Raw genomic sequence first — 18,860 nt, 5'->3', positions numbered from 1 at the left:
CCTAGGCTACTCCAGGACACACAGAATCTGGATGCAGTTCAGTGGGACTGTGTCAGAAAACAATACTTTCAAAATACAGCTGAAATCGCTTACATTGAAAAATCCTGCTGTTTTCCTGTTTGTTATTGTATTGGGAGTTTTACAAGGATGTTATGAATTTTTTTAAAGAGTGTTCAAACTGAGCACATTAACAAACATTCTTCGGTGCCTACGGAAGTCAGGATATTCTCTTACGGACAATGAACATTGTCATAGAGATCATATATGCAGCTACTATTATTGCGGAATTCATAACTGGGAGCGTTGCAAATGGATTCATAGTACTGGTGAACATTATAGCCTGGGTCAAAAGAAGAAAGGTCTGTTCAGTGGATCAGATCCTCACTGCGTTGGCCATCTCCAGGATAGCTCTGCTGTGGTCTACGCTAATAGTTACACTAATATCTTCATTGTATCCAGATTTACAAATGACCGTGGGAATTGTAAGACTAAACAATAACACCTGGGTTGTTGCAAATCATTTCAGCATCTGGCTTGCTACATGTCTCAGCATCTTTTATTTTCTCAAGATAGCCAATTTTTCTAACTGTATTTTTCTCTACCTAAAGTGGCGATTTAAAAAAGTGGTTTCAGGGACATTGCTGGTGCCTCTGCTCTTCTTGTTTGTAAACATTTTAGTGATAAACAGACATATTGATACCTGGAGTGATGAATCCAAAGGAAATCTCTCTTGCAGTCCCAGATCAAAGGATTACACACAATTTCATAGACTTATTTTGTTAATCAACACAATGTTCACATTCATCCCTTTTACAGTGTCCCTGATGGCTTTTCTCCTGCTCATCTTCTCCCTATGGAGACACCTGAAGAACATGCGGTACAGTGCCAAAGGCTCCAGAGACCCCAGGGCCACGGCCCACATAAATGCTTTGCAAATGGTGGTTGCCTTTCTCCTATTCTACACAGTTTTCTTTCTGTCTCTTGCCACGCAAGTTTCAACTTTTGAGTTTCGAGATAAACACAGTTTGATTTTTGCCACTCTTATTAGTAGTTTTCCGTCGGTCCACTCAGTTGTCCTGCTTCTGAAAAACAGTAAGCTGAGGCAGGCCCTTCTTTTCGTTCTGTGGTGGCTAAGGTGCAGGTTAATAGATGTACAGCCTATGGGCCACTGATAAAATTTGTTAGTATTTTTTAATAATGAAGAAGAAAATTGCTTAGTTAAAAACTCTTATTCGTTAACAATGGGTACATTCAAGTTTAACTGTCCTATGTTAATTTGTTTTTCAGTTATGTTTAGGATCACTGCTATCTAAATACCTTAGAACTTTACCTGAATATTTACACGTATATATTACTGTCATTTTACAACGAATCATATGATTTTGGCCCACCTTAATGTAATAGAATTTTATATTAGCTGACATAATTTTAGTATCATTCAGAAGCTCTTTGGAGATTTTGAAGTGGTTATTCTATACAATATAAAACATAGATGAATATGTATTCATGTGAGTTACAGTAAAAATGATACTGTTAAAATTGAGTCTGATAGGCTAGGATCAGAAGGAAGGAGAGGAGGACCTCCCCTATCTGTAGACTTGGGGAGGGGCATACAGGAAGAAGGGGGAGAGAAGGTGGGACTAGAAGGGGAGAAGGGAAGGGTTTATGGGGGTATACAAAGTGAATAAAGTGAAAAAATCTAATAAAAAGGTATACTCATAAAAATAAATTCAAATATAGAAAATAGGCATTATTTGTGTTAGAAATGAGAATTACATATAGACATTCAAATAAAATATTATTAAAATTATCTCAGAAATGTGCTTATATTTTCCTCCAATTAGTCCATGAATATTATTAGTTTGTAGTTTGTAGAACACCTGGATTATAGTTAACACTATTCAAAATAAATAATTCACATTTTAAAATATATTGCACATGTCTCTGTAATTCTCTGTTATAAAGTACATTCCATTTTAATTTTATTGCTCATAATAAGTTCATTAAAATGAAAGTTTGTTTATTGAACATCACCAAGAGATGACATTATTTTGTCTTTCTTTATTACATTAGGTACCAGTCTTTTACTTCAGTCAGCATCCAGGTTGTCATCAAAGAAAAGTTAATCACATAAAGTTAATAAATTAACAGGAGTGCAAAAGCTGGTAATAGGAGCCTTTTAAGCACTAAGGCCAACGAAAAGCATAATACACTTTCATAAAAGCAGCATGAATATCAAGCTAGCAACCAACCACTTTCTGATTGATTTTAAAGTATGATCTGGATGATGGAATTCAAGCATGTTAACGTTAACTGAATTAAATATAAAGTTTTATATTAATAATTCCTATGGAAACATGGCTATTAAACAGATTATATCTTATTATAAAATGTTTAAAACACATTACTTAACAATTGAAATTGTAATTATATTATAGCTTCAAAATCATAGGTAAAAATAAAGTAAAATGTGTGTATCAAATTAAGTAATTGAAGTTAAACTAATGACAGAACTACTTGATGGAGAAAATTATGTGGCAGAAAAAAATGTTTGATAGTGATTTGTCCTGTAAGAAGAATGTTTATAATCTTATGCAATAACTGAATTCCAAGTGACTCTGTTAGCTGTTGGAATTATGAGAAATTTAGCATGCTTTTTCTAAACACTAACATTTAGTATCTGTGTATCTGATCTATATTTTGTCTGGCTATTATCTGTTTGCTTCTGCATCGTGTTGACTTCTAATCCTTTGAATTTAACATACGGAGTGTGTGATGGGTAATAGCTTCATAAATATATGAGTGAACAAATGGTTAGATCAACTACATTAAGAATGAAAATGATGAAAAAAGATGGAGTCTTTCAGAGGCCCTCTGTGGTAGGCTCCTGTCCTGTTCCCTGTTTTCTCCCTCTTCATCCTGCCCTATTTCACTCCTACCAGTCCTCTTTCTTACACAGATGTGGCTCAGGAAAGTGACTCTCCTTTGTCTGGAATGATACCAAAGTTTTGTGACTCTGTTAAATTGTTTTCTATAAAATATTTCTCAGTTTACCTTACTTTACGTTCCAGATATGAAGAATTTCAAGGCATTTGGATTCACATTCTTTCCCCACTATTGCTTTTAGAATCTGAGATATGTCAACACTATATACCAGCGTCTTTTTCTGCTATCACCGAGGAATATGGTTAAATGCATTCTTCTTGGTTGCATAGATTTTTTGTTTGTTTATTTGTTTTTAGAAACAGGGTTTCTCTGTGTAGCCTTGGCTGTTCTGGTCTAGCTTTGTAGACCAAGCTGGCTTTGAACTCACAGAGAGCCACCTGCCTCTGCTTCCCTCAGTGTTAGGATTACAGGCATGTGCCACTACACCCAAGGCAAGTTGTGATTTCTTGAGCTTGGTACATGCTGTTGTGGGTATAGAGCAGATCTGGGTAGGAGTTAAGCGAAAGTGAAAAAAGTCTGATGGTCGTATGTAAGCAATACTATATCATTAACATAAAAGCCATCCCTTTTCCTTTCTGCTTTTTTATTTGTATATTCCATTTTTATTTGACTGTTCAGATATGGTCTCCTACAGTCCAGAATGACCTTAAACTACCTACATGGTCAAGGATGACTTTGAACTCTTGATACTCCCACCCCTACTTCCCAGATGCTGGTATTATGAGCATACGTTATCATGCCTAGCTTTGAAAGCATTTGAAAAAGAATCATGATATTAAGGATGACCTAGATGTATGATAATTGTTGAATAAACAGAAGCCATACACTACTGAACTATAAAATTAAGGAAATTTAGATCTAAATAATCAAGTGTGTGTGAATGTGTTTGTGTGCATGTGTGAATGTGAGCATGGATGTGAGCCATTATAAATGAAAATGCAGTACTATTTTCATCATCAAATCTCTAAAGACTATTGATGCACATGAAATTATTAGATACTTGATAGTTTGTAAGAGGTGCTTTGAACAATGTAAGCACATACATCTCTGCAGTTCTAATTTAAACTGTCTAGAACAATCTTAGGGATTAAAAAGTACTATAAAACCAAATACGTTTTCTTCTGCTTTCTATAGTTAGTAAGACGATTTTGTCCAAATTTCCAATTGTCAGCAGTGAAGGAAAAACTGCAGACAATGCAAATAAACACATCTTCATTTGTATGCTAGCCTGAGAATTCAATGTTTCTTCCTCTTCAGTCACACCTGTTGCTACTGTAGCACAGGGACCTGAAGGAATCACACCTGGACTGTGACAGAACAGCAACGAATTTGGAAGACAGCTTCTCTACGCTGGAAAGTCTTGATGCCTGCTTGTTTATTACCTGAATGGAAGATTTTAAAAAGTGAGTATGTTATCAAATCTTAAAAGCCATATAAAGATAGCATTGTAAATTAATTCACTATCAAATATACTTCAGTGACTAGAGACATCAGTACACTCTTACAGACAATGAGAATCTTCATACACCTTATATTTATTATCATTTTCATTGTGGAATTTTTAATTGGGAATATTGTAAATGTATTTACAGTCCAGATGGACTACATAGATTGGAGCAGAATCCATATTTTTACAGGGGATCAAATCCTCAAAGCTTTGGCCATATTCAGAATTTGTGTGCTGTGGGGCAGTAATTATTATTTTATTAATGTCTGTAGTGCATCCAGATTTAGTGATATCTCTAAAACTGGTAACAGTGACTAATTTCACCATGGTAATTACTAACAAGTTCACTACCTGGTTACCAGAATTTTCCAATTCTGTTTTCTCTACCTAAAAGGAGAATTAACAAAGCCATTTAAACGTTGATCATGTCTCTGATCCGCTAAATTTAAAATATTTTAATGATGAACACACATATTATAATCCTGATTGATGAATTGAGAATGAACTTGCCTTACAGCTCTAGACCAAAGACTGTTAGACAGACTTCCAAGCATCTTTTATTAGTGAAATACCATGAGCTGTGTCTCTGATAGGCATTTTTCTGTTTTCTTCTCCCTGTGGAAACATCTGAGAAAGGTGCACGGCTTTGTCGAGTGATGCAGAGACGTCGTTTTCTCAAATACAGTGAAATGTTTTACTCCAGTTGCTATGGGTGTTTCTAGTTTCATAATGAAGAGCAGTGGACCATGCCTAATACTGCTAGGATTGTGTAATTTACATTTGAAAATACACTGCAGTTTTCTTTGTAGTTATCTGGCATAAGCCAGAGATTATTTTATTTTATTTTATTTTACTTTACACCAATTGTTCACTGACCACAGCACTGAGAAGCGTGTGTTTATGCTTGGCTTTATGTCCTTGGGTACTAACGTTTTGTTATGGTTGTTAATGGAACAAAATCTAGAGAGACTTCTGAGTTAATTATGACAGCACACAGCTGATGTGATCTTTTTCTCTATAAACATGTTGCTAGCATTGATTTTGTGGTAGAAATAATGGGGCAATGCGAAATTACACAAAATATTGAAATCATTTCTTAAAATTGAATTAAGTTGAGGAATTGATACAAACAGAAATATGGTCGTTTGTGCTTCAGTGCTGTTAAGTTTTCAGTGTGATGCACTCTTTTACATTTTTAATAATGAAAAATATTTTTTAGTTTTTTCTTTTTTTATTTTTAATAATTACACTTTATTCACTTTGTATCCCCCCATAACCCCTCCCTCCTCCCCTCCCGATCCCACCCTCCCACCCCCTTCTTCACACATGCCCCTCCCCAAGTCCACTGATAGGGGAGGTCCTCCTCTCCTTCCTTCTGATCTTAGTCTATCAAATCGCATCAGGAGTAGCTGCATTGTCATCTTCTGTGGCCTGGTAAGGCTGCTCCCCCCTCAGGGGGTGGTGATCAAAGAGCAGGCCAATCAGATTATGTCAGAGGCAGTCCCTCTCCCTATTACTGTGGAACCCACTTGGACACTAAACTGCCATGGGCTACATCTGTGCAGGGGTTCTAGGTTATCTCCATGCATGGTACTTGGTTGGAGCATGAGTCTCTGGGAAGACCCCTCTGTTCAAATTTCTGGTTCTGTTGCTCTCCTTGTGGAGTTCCTGTCCACTCCAGATCTTACTATTTCCCACTTCTTATGTAAGATTCCATGCACATTGCCCAACAGTTGGCCAGAAGTCTCAGCATCTGCTTTGATAGTCTGCAGGGCAGAGCCTTTCAGAAGGTCTCCGTGGCGGATTTCTAGCTTGCTTCCTGTTTTCTTCTTCTGATGTCCTTCCTCTTTGCCTTTAGGGATGGGGATTGAGCATTTTAGTCAGGGTCCTCTCTCTTGATTAGTTTCTTTAGATGTACATATTTTAGTATGTTTATCCTATATTACATGTCTATATGAATGAGTGTATACCGTGTTTCCTTCTGCTTCTGGGACAGCTCACTCAGGATGATCCTTTCCAGGTCCCACCATTTACCTGCAAATTTCATTAGTTTATTTTAACAAAGAAATCCTTTTAGACTATGGCCTTGTATTTCAGCAGACATTTTTTAGTGAGTTTACTCATATATTGATTAACTGAAAAGGTGTGTACTGACCATATGTTGTTAAAGACATTTTAATGAAAAATAGATAGTGCAAAATAAAAATCCATGCTATTTGTGTAAATACATGTAATTACTCACCAATATAATATTATTATGTATATAATATATTCTATTAATATATAATAGATAACATATTATGTATATAATATATAGTATAACATATTATAATGTAGTATATAGTATATTAAAATATATAATATATTAAAATATAATATACTATAATATAAAATATAACTACTGAACTGAAGGTTAGATGCTTTACTAAAGTGTCACATGAACTTTGTGCATGAAGTTCATGCTCTTGTCCTATTATATGATAGAAAATCACAATATATATGTTGTTTATAGTGATTTTTTTATAGTTATTTATAATTTTAATTTTCGTATTGGCTACATAATGAAAATAAATAAAACTTTCCAGTGTTAAATAATTGCACAATACCTTATGTCTTGATAAATGGAATGTTTCTTTAGGGAATAAATTGTGACTGTCATATCAATTTAAATTTTGAGATAAGCAGTTTACAATTATCTATGCATAGAATAATTTCTTTCTTTTTTTTATAATAAAATCTACACACTCCATTCTGATGCAACTGGATGAGCTTGGATAGATGGGAAAGGAAGCTCCCCTTTTCTGAGAAAAAGGGAGGAGGAGGGATCAAAGATGGGACTGAGAGGGGAGAAGGGATGGGGCTACAACAAGGATGTAAATTGAATATTAATCACTCTATGCAAAGTTAAAGTCCAAATGGGATCAAAGATGTCAGCATAAAACCAGACGCATAAATCTGTTAGAAGAAAATAATGAGGAAGAGCCTTGAACTCACTGACAATGGAGTAAACTTCCTGAACAGAACAGCAACAGCTCAGACTCGAAGATCAACCAATTAATAAATGGGACCTCCTGAAACCCTAGGGAGGATGCTTAAATCTCATTCAGAATGGAAAACAGGATAGACACCAGAAACAGTAAAAGAGAGGGAAGAGGATGAGAACCTACTCTAGAACGTCCTCTGAAAGTCTCCACCCAACAGGGGATCAGAGCAGATGAGAAGAATCACAGCTAAATTTTGGACAGAGTACGAGGAGTCTTATGAAAGAAGGGAGAGATAGAAGGATACAGAGGGCACAGGAGTCCCACAAAGACACCAACAAAGCTAAAAATCCTGAGCCCAAGGGGTGCTGCAGAGAGTGGTGCACCAACCAAGGCCTATGCTTCAACAGGACCTAGACTCCCTGCTCAGATGTAGCCAATACATGCCTCAGTCTCCAAGTTGATTCCCGAGTAAGGGGAGCAGAGGCTGCCTCTGTCATAAACTCCATTGCCTACTCGTTATCACCTCACACAGTTACGACTAGTGTTTCCTCAAGATCCAGCTATAGCACTCCTAGGCATATATCCAAAACATACTCAAGTATACAAGTACATCTGCCCAACCATGTTCGTAGCAGCTTTATTTGTTATAGTCAGAATCTGGAAACAACCCAGATGTCCCTCAACTGAGGAATGGATAAAGAAATTGTGTTACATTTACACAATGGACTACTATTCAGCAATTAAAAACAAGGAAATCATGAAATTTGCAGGCAAATGGTGGGAATTAGAAAAGATCATCTTGAGTGAGGAATCCCAGAAGCAGAAAGACACACATGAATATACTCACTTATAACTGGATATTCAACTCTGAAAGACTCTACCCAGCAAGGTATCGAAGAAGATCGTGATATTCATAGGCAAACTTTGGGCAGAGTACAGGGAATCTTATGAATGAAGGGAGAGACAGAAAGACCTGGAGGGGACAGGGGCTCCACAAGGAGAGCAACAGAACCAAAAAAATCTGGGCACAGAGTCTTTTCTGAGACTGATACTCCAACCAAGGATCATGCATGGTGCTTGATAATCTAGAACCCCTAGAACCCCCGCACAGATGTGGCTCATGGCAGCTCAGTCTGCAAGTGAGTTCCCTAGTAATGGGAACAGGAACTGTCTCTGACATGATTTCTGTGGCTGGCTCTTTGATCACCTCCCCCTAATGGAGGAGCAGCCTTACCAGTCTACAGAGGAAAACAATATAGCCAATCCTGGTGAGACCTGATAGACTAGAGTCAAAGGGAAGGGGAGTCAGTGGACTTGGTGAGGGGCATGGGAGGAGATGAAGGAGGGAGTTTGGGGTTGGGAGAGGCTGAGGAAGGGGCCTACAGCAGGAATACAAAGTGAATAAACTATAATTTATAAAAATGTAAATAATTTTAAAAAAGAAATGCTCAAAAATGCCACCATATTCTGAAATTCTTCAATTGAGCCTGTACTTAGGCATTCCCTTAGTTACTGCTATTTTAACCTGACTAGTAGGTACAGCTATTGTGATTGGTGGTGTTGGAGTAGGGAGAAGTAGCTTTCATATGGCTGTGTCCCCTGTGGGGTTAGATGTGCCATACACATGAGAGTACATAGGCTCACTGGATCTAAACTCAAAGAAGACACAAAGATGTTTGGTTTGGGGTGAAGGTATGTCTTGGAGGACACGAGAGGGGGAAAATAGGATTGAAATACAATATTTTAATTTCACTTTTTTAATTATTAGTTACATTTTATTAACTCTGTATTCTAGCTGTATCCCACTCCCTCATTCCCTCCCAAGCCCACCCTCTCTCCCTCAGCTCCTCCCTGCCCCTTTCCAAGTCCACTGATAAAGAATGAATTAAAATATAGGTTTTAATGACTTGTACAATTTTCCACACACACACCTCTCACTGCAATTTCTAATAATGATTCTGCTTTACAAACACTATCATGAACTGACTTGTTTCCAAATGCTAAAAGCCTAACCCTCAATGTGACTATATATGATGGCACCCAATTGTAAGATATCACTGAAGTTAAATAGGGTTGTCAATCAAGGCTCTAATCTGAAAAGACTACTGCTCGTGAGAAAGAGGAAGTTCCATGAGACTGTGAACACCGCATCAGGCTCTGTGGGAATGTGTCTTATCTACCAGCTAAACCTCACCAGGGTCCAAACCTGCTAACTCTTTGATTTTCACTTGCAGCCTCTGAAACTATGAGGAATTATGATTTTCAAGCAATTGTGAATAGAATTTTGCCACAGAAGCTACCCACTAATATACAAAGAGAAGATTTAGCACATGAACTAGTAAATATACAGAAAAAATATATAAAACCTTAGCTCTGAATAAGTCACCGAAATGTGATCTTATTACCTAAGGTATATTGCTTTTAATATTCTAAATAAAATAAACTATGCCATCTAACATGAAATTTTAATTGATTATAAGATTATTTAATAATGTTTATTAATAAAACAAAAATATCTTCATACACCCAATAGAAATAGTGACTCATTCAATAAGATGACAACATTTAATGAAGCCTTTGCTTACTTTTAAAAGAGAACCTGACAGAATTTAGAAACAATTAGGAAGATAAATGTTAAACATAGAAGTGAGTGTTTGATAAAACTTACAGTCAAGGGCTGAAAAGATTGCTCAGTAGTTGATAGCATGTATGCTCTTACAGGGGAGTCCAATTTGATTATCAGCACTCACATCAGACAGATCACACTTGCCAATAATTCTAGTTGCAGGGGATCCAATGTCTCTGATTTCCTTGGGTACCTGAACAAATGTGTACATATTGACACTCAGAGAAAAGGCTGATTCTTCTAAGTTTAGGAAAAGCATTGCTGGAATTGAGTTCTGAAGTAGCTACATGAAAAGTGTGAAAAAATTAAATATCAAAGGAATGTATGACTACTAACAATAAATTATTTTAGCAATATATGAAAGAATATCCATGATTTCTTTTGGATGACATAGTTTCATCTATTTTATTTTTTATTAATTTTTGGAGTGTTTTGAGTTTCATGGTTTCATGCAAGGAATGCTGATCATATTCACACCCCATAATCCAATTCTTCTCAAGTTCAACCTCCTTTTTTACCTAACTATCTTTGTGCCCCTTTCCCCCCTAAAAAAGACCTATTTCTTCTGCACAAAAAGTTTTGGATGTGTGGTCTTCCATTGGAATCTGGTCAAGTTATCAGAGGTTATACTCTTAGATAAAACTGTTTTTTTTTTTTTTTTCTTTTCCCAGAAGTCAGTGATTGTCATTGCTCTGTGACTAGGATTAGGATTGCGTGCCTACATGAACTCGTCATGCTAGGATTTGCTCTGGCTTGAGCTTTCACGGTTTTTGAGTATGCCATGAGTTCACATGTATAGGTCCCTGCTGGGTATAAATATTTGTGTGCAGTAGTTCACTGTCTCTGTCATCTATGCTGTTCTTACTTGCTCTTCAGTGATGATGGCAACTAAGATATAGGCAAGTTGAAGACAGATTTATTTGGCTCATGGGTTCAGAGGCTTCAGTCTATGGTGGACTAGATCTATTGCTTTGGTCCCAGGATAAGGAAGAATGTCAGAGTAACAAGAATATATGGGTCCCATTTCTTCTTAGCAACAAAGAAGCCGAAACCATACAATGGAAAAAAGACAGTGTCTTTAACAAATAGTGCTGATTTAACTATATGTCTACGTGTAGAAAAATGCAAAGAGTATCAACCTGCACAATACTTTAATAAAATGCTCGTAGAACAGAAGAGAAATATGGGACCTCCAAGAGACAGGTTAAATAATGTTTTATTAACTTTAAAATGTTAATGGGAAAAAACAGCTGCTGAAAAACACTAAATTTTAGAAAGGACTGTTAAATTAAATCAGTCTATAGATATGCTTAACTCACAGTGGAAGACAGGAAATATGTTGCATTGGTAAAGAGGTTTGTCTTTGTTTCAATAAGAAATAAAAAGCTATGGATTCCTTCAAAATTGATAAAGATTAGGTTTGACTGGGGGAGACCTCCAGAAAAGATGTGCTGCAGACAAAAGGGAAGAAACCAAGAACAATAACAAAACAGGTACTGAATATGCTAATATCTCTACTTGGGTTCACTCTGAGACTAGCGGAGATATGAAATTGTCTTTGTGTAGCCAATCTTGTCTCCAGAGTCCTCAGGACTTAACGTGCCATCCTTTCCTATGCCATGGATGGAGATTTCTGTTATAGCTTGGTTATACGGTCCAAAGGAATTTACAAAGTTTGATGCCTTTTACTTGCTTTAAACATAGAGCAGAGAATCATCTCTAGCTGATTCATGGACACAGCACATTCCACACATGTGCTAATGCAGAAATGTATATTATATGTTTACAGACTGGAAGGACCAGACACCAAAGAAGACAAGACAAGTAACCCAGATGATCCAACCATACAACCTGCTTCAGCAGATCTTTCCTCAAAATCTACATCCAGAAAAACTTCAAAAGGCTAGCTAAGATCATCCAGCCTCACAGACTATTCCAGCAAAAGTTTCAGATAAGCTCTGAACTTTCCAGCCACACAGAGAATGAACAAGAAATGTTACAACTAGCTCTCTTATGTTTTCTCACCTTTGTTGCTTCCCCTGCAAATTTGTAATACATATCTGTAACATCTTCTGTGCCACAATGTCTTTAAAAATGTTGTATTTTGCTGGAAACGTATGTCAGAGCATCATCAGCTTCAATCTGTAAAAGCATCTTTAATATAGCCATTAACTGTAATAAATGTGCAATCACAGAATCAGCCTTTTCAGAACTCTAAAAAAAACAAAAACAAAAAACCATTGGTATCTTAAATAGGTATTAGTTGTTCCTGTTAGCCATTTTATCTGAAGGCCAGTTGACATCAGTTGTCTCCAATGTTTTGGAATTATATGATTTTCCATGGTTTACTTAGTAAGTATCTGTTTTATATAAGTTAAATATATTCCAAAAGACTTGATTGCCTGCTCTTCGATCACCATGGTAGATGGCCTTTCTAGGCCACACAGAGAAAGAGCTTCCAGGTAGTCCTGATGAGACCTGATAGGCTAGGGTCAGATAGTGTGTGTGGTGGGGGAACCTCCCTTATCAGTGGACTAGGGGAGGGATATAGTGCATTCAGAAGGACAAAGGTTGACAAGGCCGAAAGGTTAACAAGGTCTAAAAGTTACAAGAATTTATGTCTTTTCAATTAGGACTGACCTGGCTAAATGTTTTCTCAGCTATTTCTTAATTTATAGTGAGCTCGGGACAATAAGTTTATCTGCCTTTCATTCTGAGAAACAAAGTAAATTTAAAATGACAACATGTAACACCACAAGGTGTCAATATACAGAAAATCACGACAGAACACTTTGTACATACATTGAAATCGAGGTTTGTACTTAATTAGACATTGCTTGCTATTCCCATTATAATTTGGATTCATGGGAAGTTCAAGCCAACTTGTTTATGTTCATGCTATATACCAGGATTCATGAGTGAAGGCTTATCTTGAAGACATAAATCTGTAACAAGCTTGAGGCATCTGGAGTTCCACAAATGTGTTTTTTGCAGCCATAAACTTTTTTTTTTTCAATGCAGTTTATTCAGGAACCTTGAACAATCATCTGACCCTGGGGAAAGCCAGCCCACAGCTTAAATAGCCTCTGGGTAGCCAACCCCAGCGTGCCTTGTGGGCAATGCAGATAGGTCCACATACATGGAAGCAAGCCAGATCCTCAGCCTTAGCCAAATGTGGAGTTGTTTGTGACAGAGAGCACTCACCATCGGGAAGGTGGAAGGCAGAAACCAGCTCCATCTTTAAGGCACAGCATTCCGCAGCTCTCTACAGTTCCCCCTTTTTGTTTTAGACCCATCAGGCAAGAGTAGAGGTCTGATCTCTGATATTAAAAATAAATTGGGACTTTGTACCAATGTTCATTTAGGTGTCATCCACCCAAAGAGCATCAGACCCGTCAGATACCTTTTTCTCAGAGGCGGGTCCTGGGGCATCAACCCGCATGCAATCAGACATGCTCTTCTCTGGGTCCAAAGCGGCTGACCCTGAGTGCAGTGCTTAGCTTCGCATCCTGAGCGTAACATTTTAGCTTTTTATGGTAGCCAACCATGCTTGGGGAGAATGTCCTGCTTCAATGGCTGTAAAGGCCTGAATGGTCATGGCTGCATTACGCTGTTGTGAGATTCTAATCTTGCATATATACCACAGGCAAACCAAGGAGACCAACACCAGAAGGCCTGCTAACGCTCCCATGCCTGCCCATTCCTTCAGATGATTCATGGCTGCAGCAATCCAGGATGATAATCCTGTGGCTAGTCTTGCGTCCACTCTGGTAGAATTTACTGTGATAATGGCCACTCTCAGCTGCTCCATCGTAGTATCGAATTCTCCAGTCCAATTACCTAAATATAGCTCGACAATTGTTTAGACAGATTTGCAGCACAGGAAAAATTCTCATGTTATATGCTAGTGACTCAAAGTCCAGCATATTTTCATTGACAGCCAAGTTGAGCGATTTGCCATAGGGTATCAATTTGCTCCTGCACAAGGCCATAAACTTTTTAAAATTGTTTTAGAAGTACTAAAACAAGTTAATTTTAAAATTGTTTGAATCAAGTCAGGAATTCCATAATCAGGAATTACTTCATCTTAACAGCAGTGCATCTTCAGTAAGATCCTATAGGAAGTTTGTTCAGTCAGAGTGGGTAAATACCCAGAAGGTGACGGTTCATATCACGCCAGATTTTAGAGACATGTAGCAGTGCACAAGTGAGTGTCAGAGACTGGAAGCAGTTGTGGGGTGTATCATGGTACAGACCTTGCAAAGAACCAAATCTGGAAGAAGAAAGCTCACGTGCTTACTGAATTCTTTAGCAGAATGGCTCAGCACAGAGGAAAGGGGTGCGTCAGAGGAAGAAGCAAATCCAGGTGCAATTCAGTACAGACCTTTAAAAATACTGAGGTGCTTTCCAGAAAGTTCACAGGCCTACGAAATTTCCCTTTATCAATGGCTCCTGATATTGTGTCAGAGGCTGGAAGCAATTCTGGGAATGCACCATGGAACAGACCCTGCAAAATACCAGATCACCTTCCAAAAGGCCCACTTGCCTAACATTGCACCTTTTATTTCTTATAATTATTCGTTAAAATAAAATTAGATTACACCATATGCTCTAAAATAATACAGAAAAATATATTGTACCTAGAAATGTAAATAATGTAGTTCTAATAATTAGAAAATTGTTTTAAACTAGTTGGTAATGGAACTAATGATAGATATACAGTAACTCAAATACAGTAATCTCATGATTCTAAAGAACTGGCAAAAATAACTTCAAACTGAGCTCTGAGTTTAACAAAACACCTTTATTACCACTGGTTTATAAGTACATTTGATGCTATACATTTTTCAAAAGTTTAGCCACATATTCTACATTACATTTATATGGTTTCAATCATATACTTTTATTACAGTTTGCTATGGATACTAAAGCATACAATCCAATAGCTCAGAATCTCAGTGGTTAATAATTGATATGAAATTTATATAACTTTGATATATGTATGTTTTAGCAGATTATAATCACATCTTTTTAAAATATGTATATTAAGAAATAACATTTACACAGCTTGCTAAATTAGCAATAGTTCTAGTTAGTGCTTATTTCAAACAAACCATAAAATTCATACAGTCAAATTCAAAGAATAATTAAAATATGAAAAAGGCGTAATACAGAAGAATTTTTATTAATTTTTTGTCTAGAATATGCAACATGATATCTAGTGTTTTAGAGACATAAATTTTCCATATAATTAGTCCTGCATTTTCTCCACCACAGCACACAAAGAGGGACCTGTCTCCGCTTCACATCTGCCAAAATAAGGATACATGAATGGAATGAAGGAAAAGCTATATAAACAACCTGACAAAATAAAATGAAAAGATTTTGCTTCAGTAACTCTTGTTTCAAAAACTGTAGTGACATAGACAGGATAAAAATGGTGTATAATAGGAGGAAAGCAATCATGGTTTGCAAGGCTTTAAAGTGGGCTGTGGTGCCGGGATCTCTGCATGCTTGGACACGCTGCTGCATCTTCTTGTGGTGTGTCCACAGGGAGAAGATGAGCAGGAGGAAAATTGGCAGGGTCACAGCAGAAGGGACAGTCAGGAAAATCATATGAAGGATTAACACATGCCTGTGACAATTTGCATGGTAATGAGAACCGAAGCTGTAGGATGTGTTTCTTTCATATTCATTTATACACACGTTAATTTCCAAGTTGACAAGTAAAATATTTAAAAACAAAAGGACCAGAGAAACCAACAGTGTCACTGAAACTGCTTTTCTGACTCTCCACTTTAAATAAAGAAAAATAAAGTTAGAAAAGTTGGATATCTTGAGAAAATAAAAGATGCTTAGACATGTGGCAAGCCAGATGCTGAAATGGTTGCTTATAATCCATAGATTATTAAGGAATTTTATCATTCTTACAGTCTGTATTAAATCTGGATACCATAAAATGATGAATAAACCTGTCAACAGTGACCAGAGCAGAAAAATTCTGGAGGTTGACAAAGCAGTGAGGATTTGATTAACTAATGAGATATTTTTTCTTTTAACCCAGTCTATGAAGTTCACCAGTGCTAAGACTCCATTTCCTAAATTTCCAATTATTAATTCCAAGATAAAAATTATTACAAGTATTCTCTCGAAGATAACAAATATTGTCTTCAAAATATGTTCCATTTTATATCAGTTTTGAAGATTTACTAATATACTGATTTGTAATGCTATTTTTAATGCTGTTTTGAAGATTTTTGAGAATTTCTCAGTTGACTCTCATAACACACTTACGCCTAACTCTCCCACACATAACAGAGAAACAAACATGGAGATTTGCCAATGACAGAGTCTGAAGCGCATTCCGTGAAAATGTGTCTCCTCACACAGGTCAGGCAAGACAGACCAGAACTGCTTTGCTCACATTCAGCTCCTGCAGTATTTTCTAGTCAATGATAAAAGAAAGGTTGGAAATGAAAACACATTATTTTCAATACCTAGATGTTTAAGCCAATCTAGGTATTTTGATATGACTATCTGAGTTATACACATGTCACTTTAAGAAATTCTCAAGTATATAAAAGCTGACACTAATATACACCTATATGAATCTTTCTCGTCTATAAGACTTCATAGGCTTCAAAACTGCCAGTCTGTGCCACGTGGGCCAGGTGATGTTCTTAACTCTCATATTAAGATCTGTACAATAGTGTCATGAAGATCCATAACCTTTAAATATTAAGCAGTAAAAATTATATTTCTTTGTTTTCTCGTGTGAATATATAGACTCACCTATAAGTACATATTTATTGAGATTCGAATTGTTTTTAATGCTGTGTCCACATTCGTCAATATTTATTGTGCATCTAGATCATGTTTAGTACTGTAAAAGTTAGCCAGGCCATGAATATGATACACTTTCCATTTCATCTGATGCATTACGTCTACTCTATCTATGCGTGTAAGCTTGGAAACTCTTCTTAGGCTGTGAAAAGTTAACGGAGACTCTTATCTCACGCCCACAGTAAGACACCTCCTCATTCCCAGCCTCTCCTTTGGCTGGTGGAGCTTACTCTTTCATTAGCAAAGAATACAATCAGACTTTATCAACCTCCCCTCAACTGTCTCCCCTCAATTTTGTAAATACCATGGACTGTCACCAGAGAAGAAAAAAATGATGCCAGGGAGAGACATTCTGGGGAAAATGAAGAATGAGCATTTTGCTACAGTCATGATTCAGTAGTTAAGGAGCAATACAGGACATAAAGGCATTCAGAAATGATTGCCAACTACCATGTAGCTGGCAAAGAAAAGCATTCAGTGATTTAATGTCTAGGACTGATGGTACTTTCATTCCCTGAAACAATACTGAGAAGAAAAAAAAAGTTAACCTGATTCATTTGAAGACTCACTATTATCCATCATTTGGTGATAAGATTCATGAAGTAGGCATAACAGCCCAGTGTAGAATATGAATGGAAAAATACACATACCTTCAGTTTAGAGGCAGGAAGTTCCCTGTGGCTTGGCTCCTTCCAAGTAGCAAAATGAGTATAAAGAGAAACAAATAGAAACAGGCCACAAGGTGGAGTTCTGTGGAATGGGTGATGATAGTGAGACTTTCTGTTTCTTTCCTTTCTCTCTCTCTTTCTTTTTCTTTCTTTCTTCTTTCCTTTTTATGGAAGAACTAACTCTTTTTTTATTGTATTAATTACAGTTTATTCACTTTGTATCCCAGCTGTAACCCCCTCCCCCACTCCCTCCCAATCCTACCCTCACCCCCTCTTCTTCTCCAATGCCCCTCCCCCAGACCAATGATAGGGAAGGTCCTCTTCCCTTTCCATATGACCATAGTCTAACAGGTCTTATCAGGACTGCTTCTTTGTCTTCCTCTGTGTCCTGGCAGGGCTGCTCCACTCTCAGGTGGAGGTGATCCATGAGCCAGCCCATGAGTTCACGTCAGAGATCTTCCCTGGTCCTATTATTGGGGAACCCTCCTGGATATTGAGCTGCTTTTGTGCAGGGGTTCTAGATTTTCTCCATGCATGGTCCTTGTTTTGAGTATCTGTCTCAGAAAAGACCCCTGTGCCCAGACTTTCATAGGCTTTCAGGAAGGTCAGGACATGATTTCACAGCAAGGATTACACTCACCTTTAAGAAGCTCTTCTGAACAACTTTCCTTCTGAAATGGAATCTTCATAGCTTCTGCCTGCCAACCAACTCCTACAGAGAGAGTTTGTAGATAAGGTGAGAATGGAATGCAGCATTGTTCTCACATTTTATTTGCAAAAGAAAAGGAACAGCTAGCCGGAATTTTGCAAAACTGTGCATTGGAAAGGACACATTTTACTTTTTGTCAGCCATCTAGCAGTGAATCAGAGCTTTCTTTAAAACCAAGTGCTTCAGGAAAGAGATGTGCCCTTACCCGTTACAAAGTCAATGATACGTGCCTGTTGTATCTAGAATTAACGAATTTTATTCTAATTTTCATCTGTGACTGGTTGATACACTGAGTATGCTAAATTCAAGTATTCACAAAAAGGTTTAATCAACCAGATTTTTCTTTATTGCTCTATGCCAAAGTAAGTACACCGATAGTGATAATTTCAGGTATATATTTATTTTACGATATTAAAAAAACTCTCTGAGAGAGAGATGCTGGGAAGAGGCTTAGGCCACCTGAGCCACCTAGGAAGGATGCCTTCCAGCTGGTTGAGCTGCCTGAAGGTTATGCAATACACAGTTATTGAGGTGAGCTTCTGGTGATGAGGCTCTCCCTGAGTAAGTAAGCTCTCATCCATATTCTCAGTAGCAATCTCAATAAATCTCATTGATTCACCAAGTTGAAATTTGATAC

At 37.2% G+C, this 18,860-nt stretch overlaps 2 protein-coding genes across 2 annotated transcripts; one reads left to right on the top strand and one right to left on the bottom strand.

The window, feature by feature from the left end:
* The first annotated feature begins 239 nt into the window (after window positions 1–239).
* LOC110542390 (taste receptor type 2 member 125-like) lies at window positions 240–1,172 on the top strand. The gene has a single exon (XM_021628983.1). The coding sequence runs from the start codon at window positions 240–242 to the stop codon at window positions 1,170–1,172; it is 933 nt and encodes a 310-aa protein (XP_021484658.1).
* Window positions 1,173–15,254: 14,082 nt separating this feature from the next.
* Window positions 15,255–16,189, bottom strand: LOC110542389 (taste receptor type 2 member 117-like). The gene is given in 2 exon segments (XM_021628982.1): window positions 15,255–15,278; window positions 15,281–16,189. Coding segments are annotated over 2 exon segments (933 nt in total).
* Window positions 16,190–18,860: the final 2,671 nt, after the last annotated feature.

Source organism: Meriones unguiculatus, chromosome 5, assembly GCF_030254825.1.
Source record: "Meriones unguiculatus strain TT.TT164.6M chromosome 5, Bangor_MerUng_6.1, whole genome shotgun sequence".
Taxonomy (NCBI): domain Eukaryota; kingdom Metazoa; phylum Chordata; class Mammalia; order Rodentia; family Muridae; genus Meriones; species Meriones unguiculatus.
The sequence above is the reverse complement of the archived record's forward strand: the minus strand, read 5'-3'. Positions and strand labels throughout refer to the sequence as shown.